Source organism: Onychomys torridus, unplaced genomic scaffold, assembly GCF_903995425.1.
Source record: "Onychomys torridus unplaced genomic scaffold, mOncTor1.1, whole genome shotgun sequence".
Classification (NCBI taxonomy): domain Eukaryota; kingdom Metazoa; phylum Chordata; class Mammalia; order Rodentia; family Cricetidae; genus Onychomys; species Onychomys torridus.
In genome coordinates, this window is record NW_023412724.1 from 85,160 (window position 1) to 102,452 (window position 17,293).

The 17,293-nt window shown below is 58.6% G+C and overlaps 1 protein-coding gene across 1 annotated transcript in view; it reads left to right on the forward strand.

Annotated features, from left to right (window-relative positions):
- The first annotated feature begins 4,739 nt into the window (after window positions 1-4,739).
- Window positions 4,740-17,293, forward strand: part of LOC118575802 (guanine nucleotide-binding protein subunit alpha-15-like) — a 28,303-nt gene continuing 15,749 nt past the window's right edge. Inside the window, exons 1-2 of the mRNA XM_036176203.1 lie at window positions 4,740-5,192; window positions 15,801-15,985. Of these exons, the coding sequence (XP_036032096.1) occupies window positions 5,057-5,192; window positions 15,801-15,985 (321 nt within the window). The 5' untranslated portion in view covers window positions 4,740-5,056. The remainder of the gene's footprint in view (window positions 5,193-15,800; window positions 15,986-17,293) is intronic.

Here is a 17,293-nt window from a genome sequence, read left to right on the forward strand (position 1 = left end):
GCCCCAAGGCCGGGAGGGCGGTGACGTCATTTCCGGGTTTGGCTAGCTCAGGCTCCGTGGGTCGGGGTGCTTCAGACTGACGCACATGGACCAGTAGGATAGGCCAGGGGTCCCCTGGGTGAGGCAGACACTGCTCAAGGTTGTTCCAGTGGGTGCTGAGCTGAGTCCCCGCCTCCACCCATTCCGTGCAGGAAGTTCTCCCAGTGTGACAGCTACAGTCCGGGGTCTGCACGGAGGGCGGCCCAACCTCCGCTGGCCACGCCCCCGGCCCTCACTGGGGATTCTGGGCGGGGCTCCACCCTGACCACGCCCCCAGCCCTCACTGGGGATTCTGGGCGGGGCTCCCACCCTGACCACGCCCCCAGCCCTCACTGGGGATTCTGGGCGGGGCTCCACCCTGACCACGCCCCCAGCCCCTCACTGGGGATTCTGGGCGGGGCTCCACCCTGACCACGCCCCCGCCCCTCACTGGGGATTCTGGGCGGGGCTCCACCCTGGCCACGCCCCCGGCCCCCCACTGGGGATTCTAGGTGGAGGTTTTTTGGAAGAGGGTCTCACGCAGCTCTGGCTGACCCCCAACTCACCATGTAACTGAAGATGGCCTTGAACTACTGACCGGTCTCCAGTGACAAGTGTGCGCCACACCTGGTTTATTTCCGTAAGGATGGAACCCGGGACCTTGCATGTGCTGGGCAGGCACCATCTCCTGCTGCTCCCAGGTGCACAGAGAGGCGCAGCCTGGGGAGGTCACTCCTGACATCCATCAGAACTTGACACAGGAGGCAGAGGCAGGAGGATCCTTGTGAGTTCCAGGCCCGAATAGTGAGATCTCGTCTTAAGACTTTTTTCTTAATGATTTATTTATTTATTACACATACAGTTTTCTGTCTACATGCCAGAAGAGGGCACCAGATCTCATTATATTCTTTTTATTAAAATTTTATTTATTTATTTTTATTTTTTATGTGCGTTGATGTTTTGCCTGCATGAATTTCTGTGTGAGGGTCAGATCTTGGAGTTACAGACAGCTGTTAGCTGCCATGTGGTTGCTGGGAAATTGAACCTGGGTCCTCTGGAAGAACAGCCAGTGCTCTTAACCTCTGAGCCACCTCTCCACACCCTTAAAAGACATTTTTTAAGGGGCTGGTGACATAGCTCAGCAGTTAAGAGCAGAGGACCCGGGTTCAATCCCCAGTGCCCATGGCAGCTCACACCTCTCCAGTTCCAGAGGACTGGCCACTCTCGCACAGACATATGTGCAGGCCAAACACCAGTGTGCATAAAATAAAATAAATAAATATATTTTTTTAAAGCAACATCAGTACATTTTTAAAAAGTTTTTTTTTTTGTTTTTTTGTGTTTTTTGTTTTATTTTGTTTTGTTTTTGAGGCAGGGTTTCTCTCTGTCCCTTTGCATCTTTCCTGGAACTCAATTTGTAGCCCAGGCTGGCCTCGAACTCACAGAGATCCGCCTGGCTCTGCCTCCCAAGAGCTGGGATTACAGGCGTGGCCACCACCACCCGGCCTAAAAAGATATTTTAAGAAATGAGAAAGGGGTTGGGGATTTAGCTCAGTGATAGAGCGCTTGAGCGCAAGGCCCTGGGTTCGATCCTCAGCTCCACAAAAAAAGAAAAGAAAAAAAAAAAAAAGATGAGAATAAAGGAGAAACAACGATGTTTTAATTCAGGCAGGACGGGGTGAGGCTAGGGCTCCGAAGGGACGACTCTGTGTGTCACGTGAGGAACAGGTGGCTCTGCAAGGACACTTGCTCGGAGCTGGGTGTGGGGCTCAACCTCCAGGCTGTGCAAAGGCCCTGGGTCCCCACCCAGCGTCCTATGAGCTCCCCCAGGCCTCCTTACCTTTGTCTGGGCTCGGAGACAGGGAGTGGCCTCGTCCCTGGCCTTGTCCCCAGCCTTGTCCTCAGCCCACGTGGGTCCCATAAAACTTCCGTCCCGGGTCCAAGGGCAGGGCTGGGAGGAGGGAGCGGCGGCCCTGGGTGTGGCAGCCTGGACTTCGGCTCTGGGGCCCCCAGTGGGGTAGTGCCAGGCCATTGCCTCTGCTCCGGCCTCAGTTTTCCTCAGTTGCCCCCAGTGCTCACGACTTGGAGGCTCTCTCAGGTCACACAGCGACTCCTTGTCTCTCCTCTCCTGCTCGGGGGCTAGTCCCGTCATTCTCCTGACTCAGCCTCTGGGTTGTTGGGATGACAGGCCTGCACCACAGGGCCCGGCCTTTTGGATTCTTTTACTTAATTAATTTATTTGTTTGGTTTTTCAAGACTGGGTTTCTTTGTGTAGCCCAGGCTGGCCTTGGACTCACAGAGGCCCACCTCCCTCTGCCTCCTTGTGCTGGGATTGAGGAACCGAGCAACCACGCCCGGTGCTTTTGGGATTCTTTACTGGTCTTGGGGTGTCTATATACACACACGGGGGCTCAGGTGTCACCATTGTGGAGTTAGCCTGGTCCCCGATCCTAAAGGGTCCACGCACTGAACACAGATGGAGGCACATTCCCCGGCCCAGCCTGCAGGAGGGTGAGGCAGGAGGGTTGCTGTGAGTTCCAGGCCAGCCTGGGTTACAGAGCCTCAGTCCGTCTGTTCCTGAGTCCATCCCCTCCACAAGTGGCACACGCATGTGGCTGCGGGTGTGCTCACCCATGTGCGACCACGCAGAGGCTGGAGTAGCACAGGCCACAGGATGTTCTCCTCTGCCGTGTTGCCCTGCGCCAGGGCGTCTCGGCGACCCAGGTCGGCTAGGCTGTCACTCAGTGCCATATGTGGGTGCTGGCTTTGAACTCAGGTCCTCAGGTTTGCATAGCGAGCGCTCTCACTGGCTGAGTCCCCCTCAGCCCCAGGAACCCTTGCGTGATGATAATTTACCAGGTGAGGACCCCTGGCCCATGAACCCCAAACAGAGCAGAGCGGGGGTGGGGTGGGGAGGGGCTCAGTGGTATCTGAGGGGGCCAGAAAGCAAAGTCAGAATCCCAGGAGCTGGAGTTACAGGTTTGTAACCATGCGGGTGCTGGGATCGAACCTGGGCCCTCTGTAGGAGCAGGCAGCGCTCTAACCGCTGAGCCATCTCTCTACCCCCCCCCCCCATTTCTTTTATTTGTCATGTTTGCCCAGGATGACTTCAGAGTACCAGTCCTCCTGTGCCTGATTCTGGAGTGGTGACCACCATATGCCCCTGGGGAGAGGGGTAATATCACCGGGGCTCGCGGTTAGTGAACCGGCTGTTACTGCAGAGGACCCGGGCTCAGTTCCTAGCACCCACACGGGCCTCACAACCGCCTGTGACTCCAGTTCTGGGGGCCGACGCGCTCCCACACACATGAAAGTAGGCAAAACATCAATGCACAGAACATAAAAATAAATTAAGAAAAGGTGCCGGGCGGTGGCGCCTGCCTTTAGGGGGGCAGAGGCACGGGGATCTCTGTGAGCTCCGGGCCGGTCCGGTCTACAGAGCGAGTTCAAGGACAGCCAGGGCAACACAGAGAGCCTGTTTGGCAGGGGTTGACGGGAGGAAAGGAAAGGAAAGGGAGCCGTGAATACACACAAAAATAAGTGACCGGCTGTGATGGCGCATGCCTGTCACCCAGCATTCGGGATGCTCAGGCTGAGCCGCTGCACCTGTGAGCTGCAAGGCGAACTTTGACCTCCTCGGGCCACCGGGAGCCCCTTGTCCAGGCAGTGAGCACCTGGGGTGGGGACAGGGCCCGACAGAGAGTTTCGGGGAGTGATCTCCCCACACTCGCAATCAGCCAGTTGCCGGGACTTTGACCCTCCCTGCCCCTGACCTCAAGGCTGAGATCAGCAGCTCTGGACTGGGGGACAGCCCCGGGGCAGGGCCCCCCTCCTGCAGGCGACCTCACACCCCAGAGCGCCTGGCTTTCGAGTTTTTGGTCTCTTTACCTAACATCTCAAACGTACTGATTGAGTGCTGACTGTGTACTCATGTCTTTCTGGAAGGGGGAAAACACTTCCCGAGTCTGTGAGTTGGTTCACGCATAGGGGACTGGCTCTACCCCAACGCCCGGACAACCTCAATCGGCGCTTGGTATACAGTAGGTGCTGTACTAATGTCTGGTATACAACAGGCACAGCATCCATGTTGGCATCCGTTAAATATTGGAAACACTCAGCTCATGTACTGTCTTGAAAGGGGCAGTTTTATATATAGTACGAGTTCCCTTAGTGCCTGGCTGGTATACAGTAGGTGTGACATTAATGCCTCGGCTACAGCAGGCTCTGCCGCATCCCTGCATACTCCACGGGAAGCACTCCGTTCATACTCGTGACCTGTCTGGTACTTAGCGGCTGCTGCACGAATGTACTGCGTACAACAGCAGGGCATGCGTTTCTGACCCGCACACAGAAGGCCTGCTTAAGGATGGGCGGGCGAGCCAGGGCAAGGCATTTCTGCTCATCTGCAGACGGTGATGGCCGCGGAGGGCGCTCAGGCCAGGTACGAACCCCGGCCGCCCTTCCCGGCCTCGCGCTCGGGAGAGGAGCCGAGCACAGCCGAGAAGCGGCTCCCCGAGCCGAGAGGAGCCGAATGTCGCCGAGCGGCGCCTCCCCGAGCCGAGTGCAGCCGAGCGGAGCCGAGTGTAGCCGAGCGGAGCCTTTCTGGAGGAACCGAGCTCCGACTGGCGAGTCTTCCCCATTCCCACAATCCTCGGCGTCCGCGCCCAGCTGCGCACCGCTCATCCCCTTCCCACGTCGGCGCAACCTCACGCGCGCCTGCGCCGCGCCCCCAGGCCCCGCCCCCGACCGGCGAGGCCCCGCCCCCGGCCGGTCCTCAAACCCGGTCCCTGCGGCGCGCGCGCAGCCGTGCGGCCCCTCCCATTGGCCGCGCCGCCTGCCCGTCGCGGGGCCCGTGGCAGCGCTTCAGGTCGTCGGGCGCCGGCGCTCGGTGGCGGCGGCGGCGGCTGCGGGTGGCGGCGGCGGCGGTGGCGGCTGCGCTGCGCGGCGCGGGCGGCGGACGCGCCTCTGGGGCCGGGCCGGGCCTTGGGGGACCGGGACGAGTCAGGGTCGGGCCGGCGGCGGCCGGGGGACCGCGACGATGACTCTGGAGTCCATGATGGCGTGTTGCCTGAGCGACGAGGTGAAGGAGTCGAAGCGCATCAACGCGGAGATCGAGAAGCAACTGCGGCGGGACAAGCGCGACGCCCGGCGCGAGCTCAAGCTGCTGCTGCTCGGTGAGCCGCGTCCCCGTGCCGCGCGCGGGACCTCTGTCGTGGGGGCCGGGTGGGCGACCGAGCATCCGGGCCCTGCCCGGGGTCCCCGCGCGTGCAGGGCGCCCGCACCCGCCGGCATCTCCGGCCTCGGTCCACAGCCCCGCGCGACCCCCTCCCCCAGCCCTGCCCACGGCCGGCCGGGCCACCCCGGGTGTCCGCCGGGCCACTGGTCAGCGCTGCCCCGCAGCAGCCAGCCCTTCCGGGATCGCTGCACCCTGAGCTGTGCAGGTGGCCTGGGCCTGCGGTGGCCAGCCTCCGCCGTGCCGTGTCCGGGGCTGAGCCTGTGCGACCCTTTGTGGCCAGCCTGCCTGTTGCCCAGGCCTCGGATTCCTTCGGGGTCAGCCTCCTGCCTCTGATATCCGAGGCGAATGTCTGCGTCTCCTGGCTACGTCGGCCCCCATCACACTTGGGGACTTGCTTTCTGTCTCGGAATTCTTGCACGGAGCTGGCCCCTGGCCCTGCCGCACTAGTCCGCTCTCCGCTCTCCCCTCTCCCCACAAAGCCTCAGGTTGCACCCTGCAAGCTGCCCTGCCCCCATGACACCCCTTGGGCTTCCAGATTCCCCAGGATAGTGCACCCTCTTCTCTGCCTCCAAGGACTATACCCCAGGAAGGTCCTGCTTTGCTCCAGGCTGGTCCCTTTCATGGTCACCCCCTGCCTCCCTGCCTGCTCCGTAGACCTCTGAATTCCTCCACATTGGAGCTGGGTGCAGGAGAGTGGGTGGCTTTTCTTCTTTGGGCTTCTGTTACACCCGAACCCGGTGGGCTGTCACAACAGGCAACCTCGCAGCCTCCCTGTCCCTGCCCTGTCTTTCTGGGGTCCAGTATTGTCCTCTCCTCATCCCAACCACCCCAGGGAAGTTCAGCCAGTCTCCTGCTCACTGGGGTTCTGACTCCTCAAGGCCCACCTGTTGCTGGGAGACAGGGAGCCTAGGTCCAGCTGTCTTCTTGTTATCACCCCAAATAAGGGCCCAAAATGAGGGCAGGGTGGCCTGGGCCCTGAGGGGGTTTACAAAACAGACAGGCTGGGGAGCCCTACCTGCCTCTCCCAGCTCCTGGGTGAACTGAGTCCAGGAACGGAGGCCCAGGGCAAAAGGTAGCCTTGGAGGACCCGAGGAAGGGACTGTCTGGAGCCTTTGAATAGGAGGTGTGTGTGTGGGGGGCAATGGTGCTGGCATTGTTGCAAGGGAGAGGACAGGTGGGGGGGGGCACACTGTTGCTGTGGCCGGTCTGGTTGTCAGGGTGGAGGGAGGAACCTCAGTTCCCCCCAACATGCTGCAATTCCCTCAAAGCTGCCTTCCAGAAAGGGAGGGGCAAGGAGAGGACAGAGCAACCCAGAAGGAACAGCAGTGGCCCCAGGGTAGCCATTGGGGGGCACAGTGTGGCCCTAGTTAACCTCTGCAAAGGGTCACTCTTGGGGACAGTGGTAAGCAGCCCGATAAAGATGACATCAGGTGACTGAGCCCAGTGGTGTGTTATCCCGGCTCTGTCCCTTCCCCAATGCTGGCCTTGAAGGCCCCTCGGATTCAGGGTCCAGGGGTGCTCCCTGGCCCCTCTGTGCTGTGGCTTGGCTGAACTGGCCGACAGCTGAGGGACTTTGTGTTGACCTGCACACAGTACCATGCTTCCATCCCATGCACTTTCATTCTTGGTGCCCCCTGTGCCCTTCGGGCACCTGATCTGCAGCCACACCCTTTCCATAGAAGGGTCCTGTGCCTCTAGTGGAGTCTGGGGCTGGTTCATGGGAACAGAAGCGTAAGGGAGACTTTGTTGTTTAGTAGGACAGGCGTGAGCATGGGGCACTCAGGACCTTGCTGGGAGGGCTTCCTGGAGGAGGTGACCATGACCTTGGCTCTGGGGCACTGGAGAGGTCCATGGCGCTCAGAAAAGTGACCATCCTAACAGCCTTTGGTCCCAGCCATTGCGGGGGCCGGGGGGGGGGGGGTTTCCTGTGAGTAGGGCAAGGAGAGTCTGCCTGTGGGACCCGCTCCACCCTCCTGCGAGCTGTCCTGCTGATACACCGTCCCTCATTTCATAGCAGCCGTCTGGAGGGTGGAGACCCTGTGGCCCTACTGTCAGGATCTGCCTGGGGTGGAAGCAGGCCTGGGATTACTGTCCTAGAACCCTGACCTCTGGAGCAGGCAGGGTCCCTGTATCCTGAGCAGTGCCTTTGGGAAGAGCCACCTCTGTGCAGGACTCTGGCCTCTTCCCCCAGGCTTGAAGCCACTGCCCTCACGCAGGTCTGCACCTGTGGGGAATGGTCTGAGAATGGGTTTTGTCCACTAGTGTGCCCCGTCCCGTCCTGCCAGTCCCCTGTGGCCTAGGGAGATTGTTCAGCCAGGCAGAGAGGTGACTGCCCGATGTGCCGGCTTGTTCTCAGGGTGGGCGTCCTGGGCACTGTAGGGTAGTGAGATGCATCCCTAAACATCACTCAGTGTCCCCAGGCTTAGATCCCCCCGCCCCGCCCCCAGTCACGCATGGTGGTGTCTGGTGTGAAGTAAGAACTTGCAAAACTGACTGGTGACCGGAGCAAGTTCTCAGAAGCCATATAGGACTGACTGTGCACACCTTCCCCTTGTGGGGTGACACACTCCTGGCTTGTCTTGTGACACTCTGGGTAGTTCTAGTGGTGACCAGTGATGCGCATGGGACTAGCTGGAGAGGCCCTTCTGGCCGGCAGTTCGTCCACTGCCGCTGGTGTTGCTGCTGTTCTGAGGTCCCTGTGGTCCTCAGACTCTGCAGAGCCTTGGGGCCTCCGTCTCCCTGTGTGGCTCCAGGCTGGGGCAGAGCGGTGCTGCCACTGGGGAGCCAGACACCCAGAGCTCTCGCTTGGAAATCCCTGTCCCTGAGGCTCTGCAGGGCTGGGCCCAGCTTTCTAAATAAAGCAGGCGGTTGGCTCCCAGCTTCCTGTCCCGAGCCGCGGGCTGGGCGGCCAAAGGCCGGGGATCCGGCGGGGGTGGCCCAAGGGCTGGGCTGGCCTCCTTCCCAGGGCAGGAGGCCTCAGCTGGCTCCCTACTTGCTCCTGTCCCAAGACCCTGGTGGCTTCAGGCTACTCCCCAGCAGGCCAGGGATGTGCCGCCCCTCCCCACTGGGGTCCTTGAACTGATTCCCAGCAAGACATATTTCATCCCCTGTACCACACAAACCAGGTGTGGGAGCACAGCCTGGGAGGTGAAGGCAGGATCAGGAAGGAATTCAGGGTCATCTCAGGCTACATAGGGAGCTCGAGGCTAGCCTGGGCTGTATGAGATCCTGTCTCCCAGAGAGGGGACAGGTTATATCTAAGGATCTGGGGTACCTACCAGTACAGTGGTGTCCCCACTTTGTGATGAGACCTGTCCTGAGCCAAAGATGACTGGAGCAGTGGTGGCCAGTCAGCCCTATGCCGACAGTTCCCTAAAGACTCTGCTGTGGCCTGCGGCCTGTAAGGACAGTGGGCCTCTTGCTCCAGCTAGGACCATAGTGCTGATGGCCCTGCCTGGGACAGCCTGTGGCCCTGGGAGCATGGTGAATGCAGACAGAGAGGTAGCTCAGCCCTGGCCACTTGTGCGCTCTTCACCCGTGATGGGTGCCTGCAGGGGACCCTTCATATCCCCAGGAGTAAGCCATCCAGGGTATCACTGGAGGGACAGCAGGCTGGGGGTGTGTGCTGCAGCACTGGGGGCTGGTGGGTTCCGCTGCAGTTGGCCCCCCATGATTGCCAAGGCTCAGAGAAGGGCTGACGGGTCTGCAGGAGCTGGGCTGCAGCCTCCCTGGCCCCCAGGCAGTGGCCTGGCCTGGACCAGGCCTAGTGTGTACAGGGTGAGGCTTCACTAATCGGCATCCTTGCTGCCCTATGTAGCTGTGTGTGCATAGGTCTGTGCCTCAGTTTCCCCAGGGCTAGGTGGGTTGAGAGCTGGCAGGCGCCTACATCCAGCCATTGCTGACCACAGCTGTTCGTCATCATTGGGACTGTTTTTTGCCATTCCCTTGGTGCCTGTGTCACCACACACAGGCCTCTCTTGGAGATGCTCTCCTCAGCTTGAGTGCTGGGGACACAGTTCCTGGTCGTTCCCATCCCAGTCCCTGCAGGGCACTGTCCTCAACGTGCTCTGGGATGGGGTGCAGGACCTGTGCTCTGTCCAGGTCACCACTGTTTCATGTCCTGTGTCCCCTGCTTCAAACATGGCACCCACACCCATGGACTGTGTTATTCCTATGGAGTGGACCACTGGGCCAATGGGATCAGCTGCTCAGGGTGTATAGGGGACACCCTGGACAGTCCCCCTCGGGCTCTTCAAGCTACCCTGTGGGGGTGTGCTTTGGTTGAGATCACAAGTAGTTCTTTGGTTATCAGGCCTCAGTTTCCTCATCTGTCAAGTGGGAGCAATGTCCCCGTGTGGTAGGAAGTACTGTGGTGTTTGGTGTTCAGTGTAAGGCAGGCTGGTGATTACTTCAGTGTCCCCCTGCACATTTGTATGTCCTTGGTGACGGCCTGGGGACCCAGGTGCACCCACTGCAGTGCCCCCAGGATCTGTGGTGCACAGGATGCCAAGCTGCCAGGTGCAAGGGTTCCGTTTGCATTTACGTACGCCCAGGCTGGTGTGGTGCTGGCATCCCCAGACCCCACCTGTGCAGGGGGCTAAGCACACTGACTTCACAAGGTCTGAGGTGGCTATGTGACAGGATGTGGTCACTCAGGGGAACATGATGATGTTGCATCATGGCCATCCTCAGGGGCTACACATGGTCAGCAGTGGGCCCCTGCCTTGGGCCTGCCCAAGGTCCCAGTTGACAGTTGGGTCTGTCCACATTTGACAGCTGAGCCCATGCCATGACAGTGTCACCGTGGCTGATGGGACAGCCCTTGTCACGGCTGTCACTTAGCACAGCCCTGTGATGAGGAACCTCGCCACCTAGGAGCAGGGATAAGGGCCAGGGTCTGGGCTTCCTGATGTGCCCCCTCCCACCAAGTAACCTTGTCCCTTTTGTGACAGCTGGGCAGCGCAGCTCTGTCCCAGCCCCAGAGTATTGCGGTTTGAGCCCACAGGGTACCCTGAAGGGCCTTGTGGTGAACTCAGGGTCACTGGCTTGGCACTGTTTGGAGACAAGAGCCGGATAGGCATCATTAGATAGTTCAGGGAAGCCCCGAGGGACAGGAGATCCAGCCCTGTGTCTTCTCCTTTGTGTCTCACCCACGGAATGGGGGTTTGTTTTCTGTCTCAGCCCAGTCTGGCCTCACACTGACTATGTAGCCCGGGCTGGCCTCACACTCATTGTGTAGCTGATGGTGACCTTGAATTTCTGATCCTCCTGCCTCTACTTAGGAGGAGCGAATGCTGGTGAGCCTGGTTTATAGGGTGCTGGGGATAGAACCCGGAGCCTCATGTGTGCCCACTGGGTACTCCACCACTCAGCTGCAGCCGCAGCCCTGATTTTTCTTGAGACCTGGGCTCATTATGTAGCCAGGCTGTTTTCACATTTCCAGCCCACAGTGCAGGTTTATGTTCAATGCTTTCACTCCAGAGGTGTAAAGCTGGGAGGCCAGACCTTCAGCCTCCCTGGGTGTGGCACACGCCTTTAATCTCAGCACTGGAGAGGCAGGCAGAGCTGTGAGTTCTGGGCCAGCCTGGGCTATGTAGTGAGATCCTGTCTTTAAAAAAAAAAAAAGCAATTGAAGAAAACCTTCCAACATGCGATCAAGACAACTGTCAGCAAGTATCAGCTACAGAGTACTGGTACTGGTGCCTGGGGACCTGTGTATGCAGGACAGGGTCACACCAGGCTTCTGTGCCTCTGTAGCGGCCCAGCGCAGGGGACAGGCCCAAGAGTGGCTTCCCCGATGGTGGGGGGTGCTCAGTGGGGTACAGAAGGTTCATCTGGGCTGCCATGCAGTAGATGGCATAGGCCCTCACTGTCAACCACTGGTGTGGCCTATGGCCCTCTGAGGCCATCAGTGCTCACACGTTGGGGCTCCTGGGAGACTTTGCCACCAGCCCAGAGATAAGATCGCAGCAGCAAGTCCAGAGGCTGGTGCACGTGGCCCGAGACTGTTGGTGGCAGGCATCACCCTTACAGCTGTGATTTTTCACTACCCTGGGCACTGTCAAGAGACAGGGACGGGAACCAAGCCTTAAAGCCACAAAACACTGATGTGTTCAAGCCTGTCGTGTAGTGACTGTGACATCAGGCACCTAAGGTTCCGTGACTCGGTTCCCTCAAGTGGGTCTCAGTGATAGGTCCAGTGCTGCTGTGGGTGGGATGTGAGGCTGTGGGCTTGAACTCCACATCAGCTGGGAACTGCACTTCCTCACCTGACTCCAGGTTGGGTCACGTGTGTTGCTGAGGGTCTCCGTGGGGAGGTGACAGACTTGCTAGTGTACAAACATGTGGCTCTGTGTGTTCCGGCGTCACCCAGGGTGTGAGGGCATTCCTACCTCTCCTTCCCACTTCACAGTCTCTGGTGCCAGGACCCATCTGGCAACCTCGGTGAGATACTGAGACACTGAGTCCATATATGAACACTGGGCCAGGGAAATGGGTACCACAAGCCAGTGTCTGCATGCCTCCAACCCCATTATCCCACTCTGGTACCCATCCACCCATCCACCCATCCATCCATCCACCCATCCATCCATCCATCCATCCATCCATCCATCCACCCACCCACCCATCCATCCATCCACCCATCCACCCATCCATCCACCCATCCATCCATCCATCCACCCACCCATCCACCCATCCATCCACCCATCCATCCATCCATCCACCCATCCATCCATCCACCCACCCACCCATCCATCCATCCACCCATCAACCCATCATCTGTTCACCCATCCACCCATCCATCCATCCACCCACCCATCCATCCATCCATCCATCCATCATCCACCCACCCATCCATCCATCCATCCATCCATCCACCCATCCATCCACCCATCCATCCATCCATCCACCCATCCACCCACCCATCCACCCATCCATCCACCCATCCATCCATCCACCCATCCACCCACCCATCCACCCATCCATCCACCCATCCATCCATCCACCCATCCACCCATCCATCCATCCATCCACCCATCCACCCATCCATCCATCCATCCACCCATCCACCCACCCACCCACCCATCCATCCACCCACCCACCCAGCCACCCACTTATTTATCCATCCATTCAGCCAGCCAGCCAGCCACCCACCCACCCTTCATCTAGCCATCTGTCTGTCCACCCCTCTCTTACAGCATCTCCTCCCTCCTCTTGCCTTCTCCCTAGGGTGGAGGCTCTGTCCCTCTGTCTCCTCTCTCCCCACATGGGGAGGTCTCAGTGGCTCGTTTGCGGTCTGGCTTGTGGCAGCCTTTCTTGGCCTCTGCTGTGATCATGCTGTGTGATCTGCCAGCTCCAGTCCTTGTCCTGCTCTGTGGTGCCCCTGATCTTCAGGTGGATATGGCAGATCTGGTGTCCCCAGGTGGATGAACACCTGCAGGAGGATCCCTGGGGACCCCCAATATCAAGGCACCCCAGCACCGAGCCTGCTGAGAACCACAGGATACATGGATTTGATGACTTTATCCTGTAGGTCATGTGTGTAAAGTGCTGCTGTCTGTGGGCTCAGAGGTTTGAAGCAGATATAAGTGGTGTCAGACTCTCCAGGGACACCACGTCCAGCATCCTCAGGGAAAGGCGCCAGCTGGGCATTCCCCAGCCCTTGCTCTGTGATCCATTGGTACCCCAGGTCTCCTCACATCTGCTGCCAGTCTGCAGGTCAACCTGACTCTGCCCTGGGCAGGTAAGGCTCAATGAGGTGCTTATGGGGAGAGCTAGCTAGCTGACTCTCAGTCAGGGAGAGGGCACCAGCCCCCAGGGATCCTTAATGTCACCACTGTCCCTGATCATGGACACTGGGTATTGTATGTGCCCCAGGTATGACTTGGGTCTTGTGCATGGGGGATCCTGAGCCTGTACCCGGCCCTGGATGCTGGCTGACAGGACATGACATTAGTGAAGTCAGCTCCCAGAAACACGGCCACTGGTGAAGCCACATACAGTGGAGTGGGCCAGCCTGGTTACTGGGGCAAGCCACACCCTTGGCCTTGGCACATGCTGTTTGGTTGTAGCCAAGTACCACAGGGTGAGCTAAAGCCTGGACCCAGTCAGGCCTAGTGTGGTGTCCAGCAGCCTGAGCTCCTGCTGGCCTTGGGTTCCTATGGTGGCCTTCTCTGGTCTGGACCCATCGTTACAGAGGCCCCTATCCACCCAGGATGGTGGCTTGTCATCTTTTGGCAGCTGCCTGCTTGCATCCTGGGGCAATGTGTTAGGCCAAGCTCAGTGGGCCCAGGGCCGGACACTGGAGCCTACTGGTTGCTGGCGAGGGCACACTGATGCCCACATGTCCCTGCGTGCATTGAGTCATGTGAGCAGAGGAAGTTTTAGTAATTTTTTCACATGAGTGCAGTGCCTGTGGTGGCCACAAGAGGGAGACAGATCCCCTAGAGCTGGAGTTACAGCTGCCTTCTGTGGGTGCTGGTAGCCCAACCCAGATCCTCTGTAAGAGCAGCAGGCTGTCTCTGGAGCCTTGGGTCCTAACATTTAAAATCTGCAACTCCAGAAGGGACAGAAGGGGTTCCATGTAGTGGGGACATTCTGTCTTCCCCACCGTCCCTCTGTTGAAGACCCTGTCACTGCCTCCGTTTGTGGTAGGGATCCTGGCATGGACTGCCATTTTCCATGCCCAGGAGCAGGAGTTCACATGTCTGCATATGTGTACCTGTGACAAGCCTGGGAGCGTGTGCAGGTATATACGTGAACTTGGGGACATGGGGGTGCTCACTCTGTCTCTGGAAAGCCCTGCTGGAACCATTGGTGAACTGAGGCCTGATGTCACTTTTTTTTTCTTTTTCTTTTTGTAGCCCAGGCTGGCCTCAAAGATCTGCCTGCCTCTGCCTCCTGAGTGCTGGGATTAAAGGTGTGCACCACCACCTCCCAGGTCCCTGCTGTCACTTTTGTGGCCCTTTAATTAAACTGAATGTGGTAGACAGGGTCTGTGCCAGCTGGATGTGAGTGCCTGCGGTCTCTTGCCCGCCATGTCCACCATCCACTGTCATCCACCATCAATAGAACAGGACCTTTCTGTTGGGGCGTTTGCCCAGGCTACTCCGGCATGGGGTGTGGACTCCACACACACCTGCTGTTGTACTTGCCCTGAGCCTACAGCCAGTGGTTCTCAGCCTTTCTGATGCTGCGGTGGCCCCCACCATAAAATTGCTTTGCACCTACTTCATAACTTTAATTTTGCTACTGTTATGAATCATAATGTAAATATCTGTGTTTTTCTGATGATGTTAGGTGACCCTTGTGAAAGGGTCATTTGACCCACAAAAGGGTCACGACCTCACAGGTTGAGATCCACTGGGCTGCAGGTTTGCAGTATTTTTTTGTGGGTGTTTATTCAGTTTTGGGGATGAAACTCAGGACCTCACTCAGGCCAGCTCCAACACCAGCCCCTCACTGGGGATTCTAGGCGGGCGCTGTCTGTGAGGTACAACCCTACCCCTGTTTTTATACTTCTAATTTATTCTTGGCACGAGTGTGTGCTTTTATTGCATTATGTCCCCACAGGCGCGTGGGGGGGGCGCCTGGAGGCCAGAGGTTAGTGTTGGGGTCTTCCTCGGTCACTCCCGCGCTCCATTGATCCAGTCCCACTTGAGCCCTAGCTAGTTTAGCCAAGGAATCCCCTTTGTGCCCCAAACACTGAGGTTAGAGGTGGACGCCCACCCTCATCTGCTAGGTTTCTCTTGGGTTCTGCTTCCTGACGCCGGTCCTCGTGCTGACGCCGGTCCCCATGCTGACGCAGCCTCACTGTACCGCCACAGCCGTCCGCCTCCTGTTATGCTTCCCTCTGGGAAAGGTTCCTTCCTTGGAACATAAAGTGGAGAAACAGTAGAGGACCACACGCACTTGTCTGCCTTGACCTTTGCACGCACGTTCATATGTGTGCTCGCACAGCGGTGCACACAGGTGTGAATGTGTGTAAACACACACGTACACCACACACCAAGGAGTTGATAATGTCCTCTCCTTTTAGTGTGCAGACCAGGCTGGCTTGGAGAGAGTATTCTTGAGTGCTGACCTAACTTGTACCCCAAGTTTGGGGATTTGGATGAAACACCTGAGGGGATGTCTGTAGTCACTCCCCACCCAGAGTGCTGCCACAGCCCGAGCGCAGGTCCCCAGCATTTGGGACCAGCGCATGTGGGTGGTGGGGGGGGGCTACTGCCCCCTCCTCCGTTGCTGCGGTGGGCACCAGGAGAGCTGCATGCACAGCAGGTGGCCGTGAGCACGTCCTGGGCCTCTGCCTAAGCCCAGCAGCTTCTCTGGGCCAGCCCTGGATGGTCCCTGCCAGGGCCAAGTGCCAAGCACACCTTCAGTGTAGGAGGTGTGGGTAGGTTCCGTGCAGAGAGCGGGGCTGCGGTGACCAAGCGAGCACCCCTGCACCCGCCATATGTGGGCCTTGCTGGTTGGCTGCAAGGGGTGGCTGAGGACTAATAACTGATCTCGGGGGCCTTCTGTTATGGGGCTGGCGCATCCGCAGGGACTGGCGAGAGCGGCAAGAGCACCTTCATCAAGCAGATGCGCATCATCCACGGCGCCGGCTACTCGGAGGAGGACAAGCGCGGCTTCACCAAGCTGGTGTACCAGAACATCTTCACCGCCATGCAGGCCATGGTGCGCGCCATGGAAACGCTCAAGATCCTCTACACGTATGAGCAGAACAAGGTGAGGGCTGCCCGGGGCCTAGGAACGGGGTGCTCAGGCCGGGGTTCAGCACCACCTGGCCCCCTAGAGACCCGTACCACTGCACTTTTTGTTTTGTTGTTGTTTTTCGAGACCAAGTCTCACCGTGTAGCCCTGGCTGTCCTGGAACTCACTCTGTAGACCAGGCTGGTCTTGAACTCAGATCCACCTGCCTCTGCCTCCTGAGTGCTGGGGTTAAAGGTGTGTGCCACCATACCCAGCTTATTTTTTTCTTGGAATTGGGTTAGGCCTGAACTCCCACTGAGCCAGGCCCCCAGCCCTGGTGCTGTAGAGACAGGGTCAGGCTCAACAGCCCAAGCTGGTCTGCAGTTTGCCATCCCTCTGCCTCTGTCTCCTAAGGGCCAAGTATTGTCTGAAGAACCTTGAGTCAGATCATGGGGACCTGCAAGGCCCCTGGTGTCAGTTAGGGCTTCCTGTACGTCCTGATGACAGAGAGAGATAGGTGAGGACGAAATCTGCATTTCCCTTTCTGTACTTCTTTGTTTTCTGAACCAAGGTCTCATGGAGCTCAGGCTGACCTCAGGATGCAGCTGAGGATGACCTTGAACTCAGCCTGCAGGCTCTGAAATGTCAGACCTGTACAACCTGAGTTATTGGTGGGTGTGTGCATGTGCATGTATGTGTGCGTGTGCATGTAACTCATGGCTTCATGCCCTACAGGCGAGCCTCTACCCACAAGAATCCAGCTCAACCCTGAACCTGCTCCTTTGAAGTCCAGAAAGGGGACTTCAGGCTGGGGCTGCCTTCCTCTCTCAGAGCTACCAGGGGGCAGACCTTCCACATCCCAGGCAAGGGGGCAGTGATTACACAACCCCAGCCCTTGAGGGCCTGACCCTGGGTCATACTCTTCCCAAAGTGGCCTCTGTCCTGGCCCACTAGGAGCAGACATGGCCCCCAGCCTGACCAGGTGTACAGCTCTACACTGCTCACCTAGAACCCACACACACAGGGCTGCCTGGGCCTTGCTGACCTCTGGAGGGGAAGCATCCGCCCATCTGCCTGTCCTTAAGTGGGAAGGACCCCCACTGTGACAGTGACTGCCCTGACCCTCACGCAGGGCAGGAAGCTTGTAGAACCTGCCCCCATCTGCCCGCTTGTGGAAAAGGCCAGAAGGCAGAGCTCATCCACAGCACTGGGCTGCAGTTCCTACCCACCCCTCTGCACCAAGGAGCCCTGAAGCTCAAAGGGCAGGGACTCAGCTCCTGGACAACCATAGTCAAGAGGCTGCGGAGACCCCAAAGCCAAGCAAGCTGAGGGCCCACATCCACA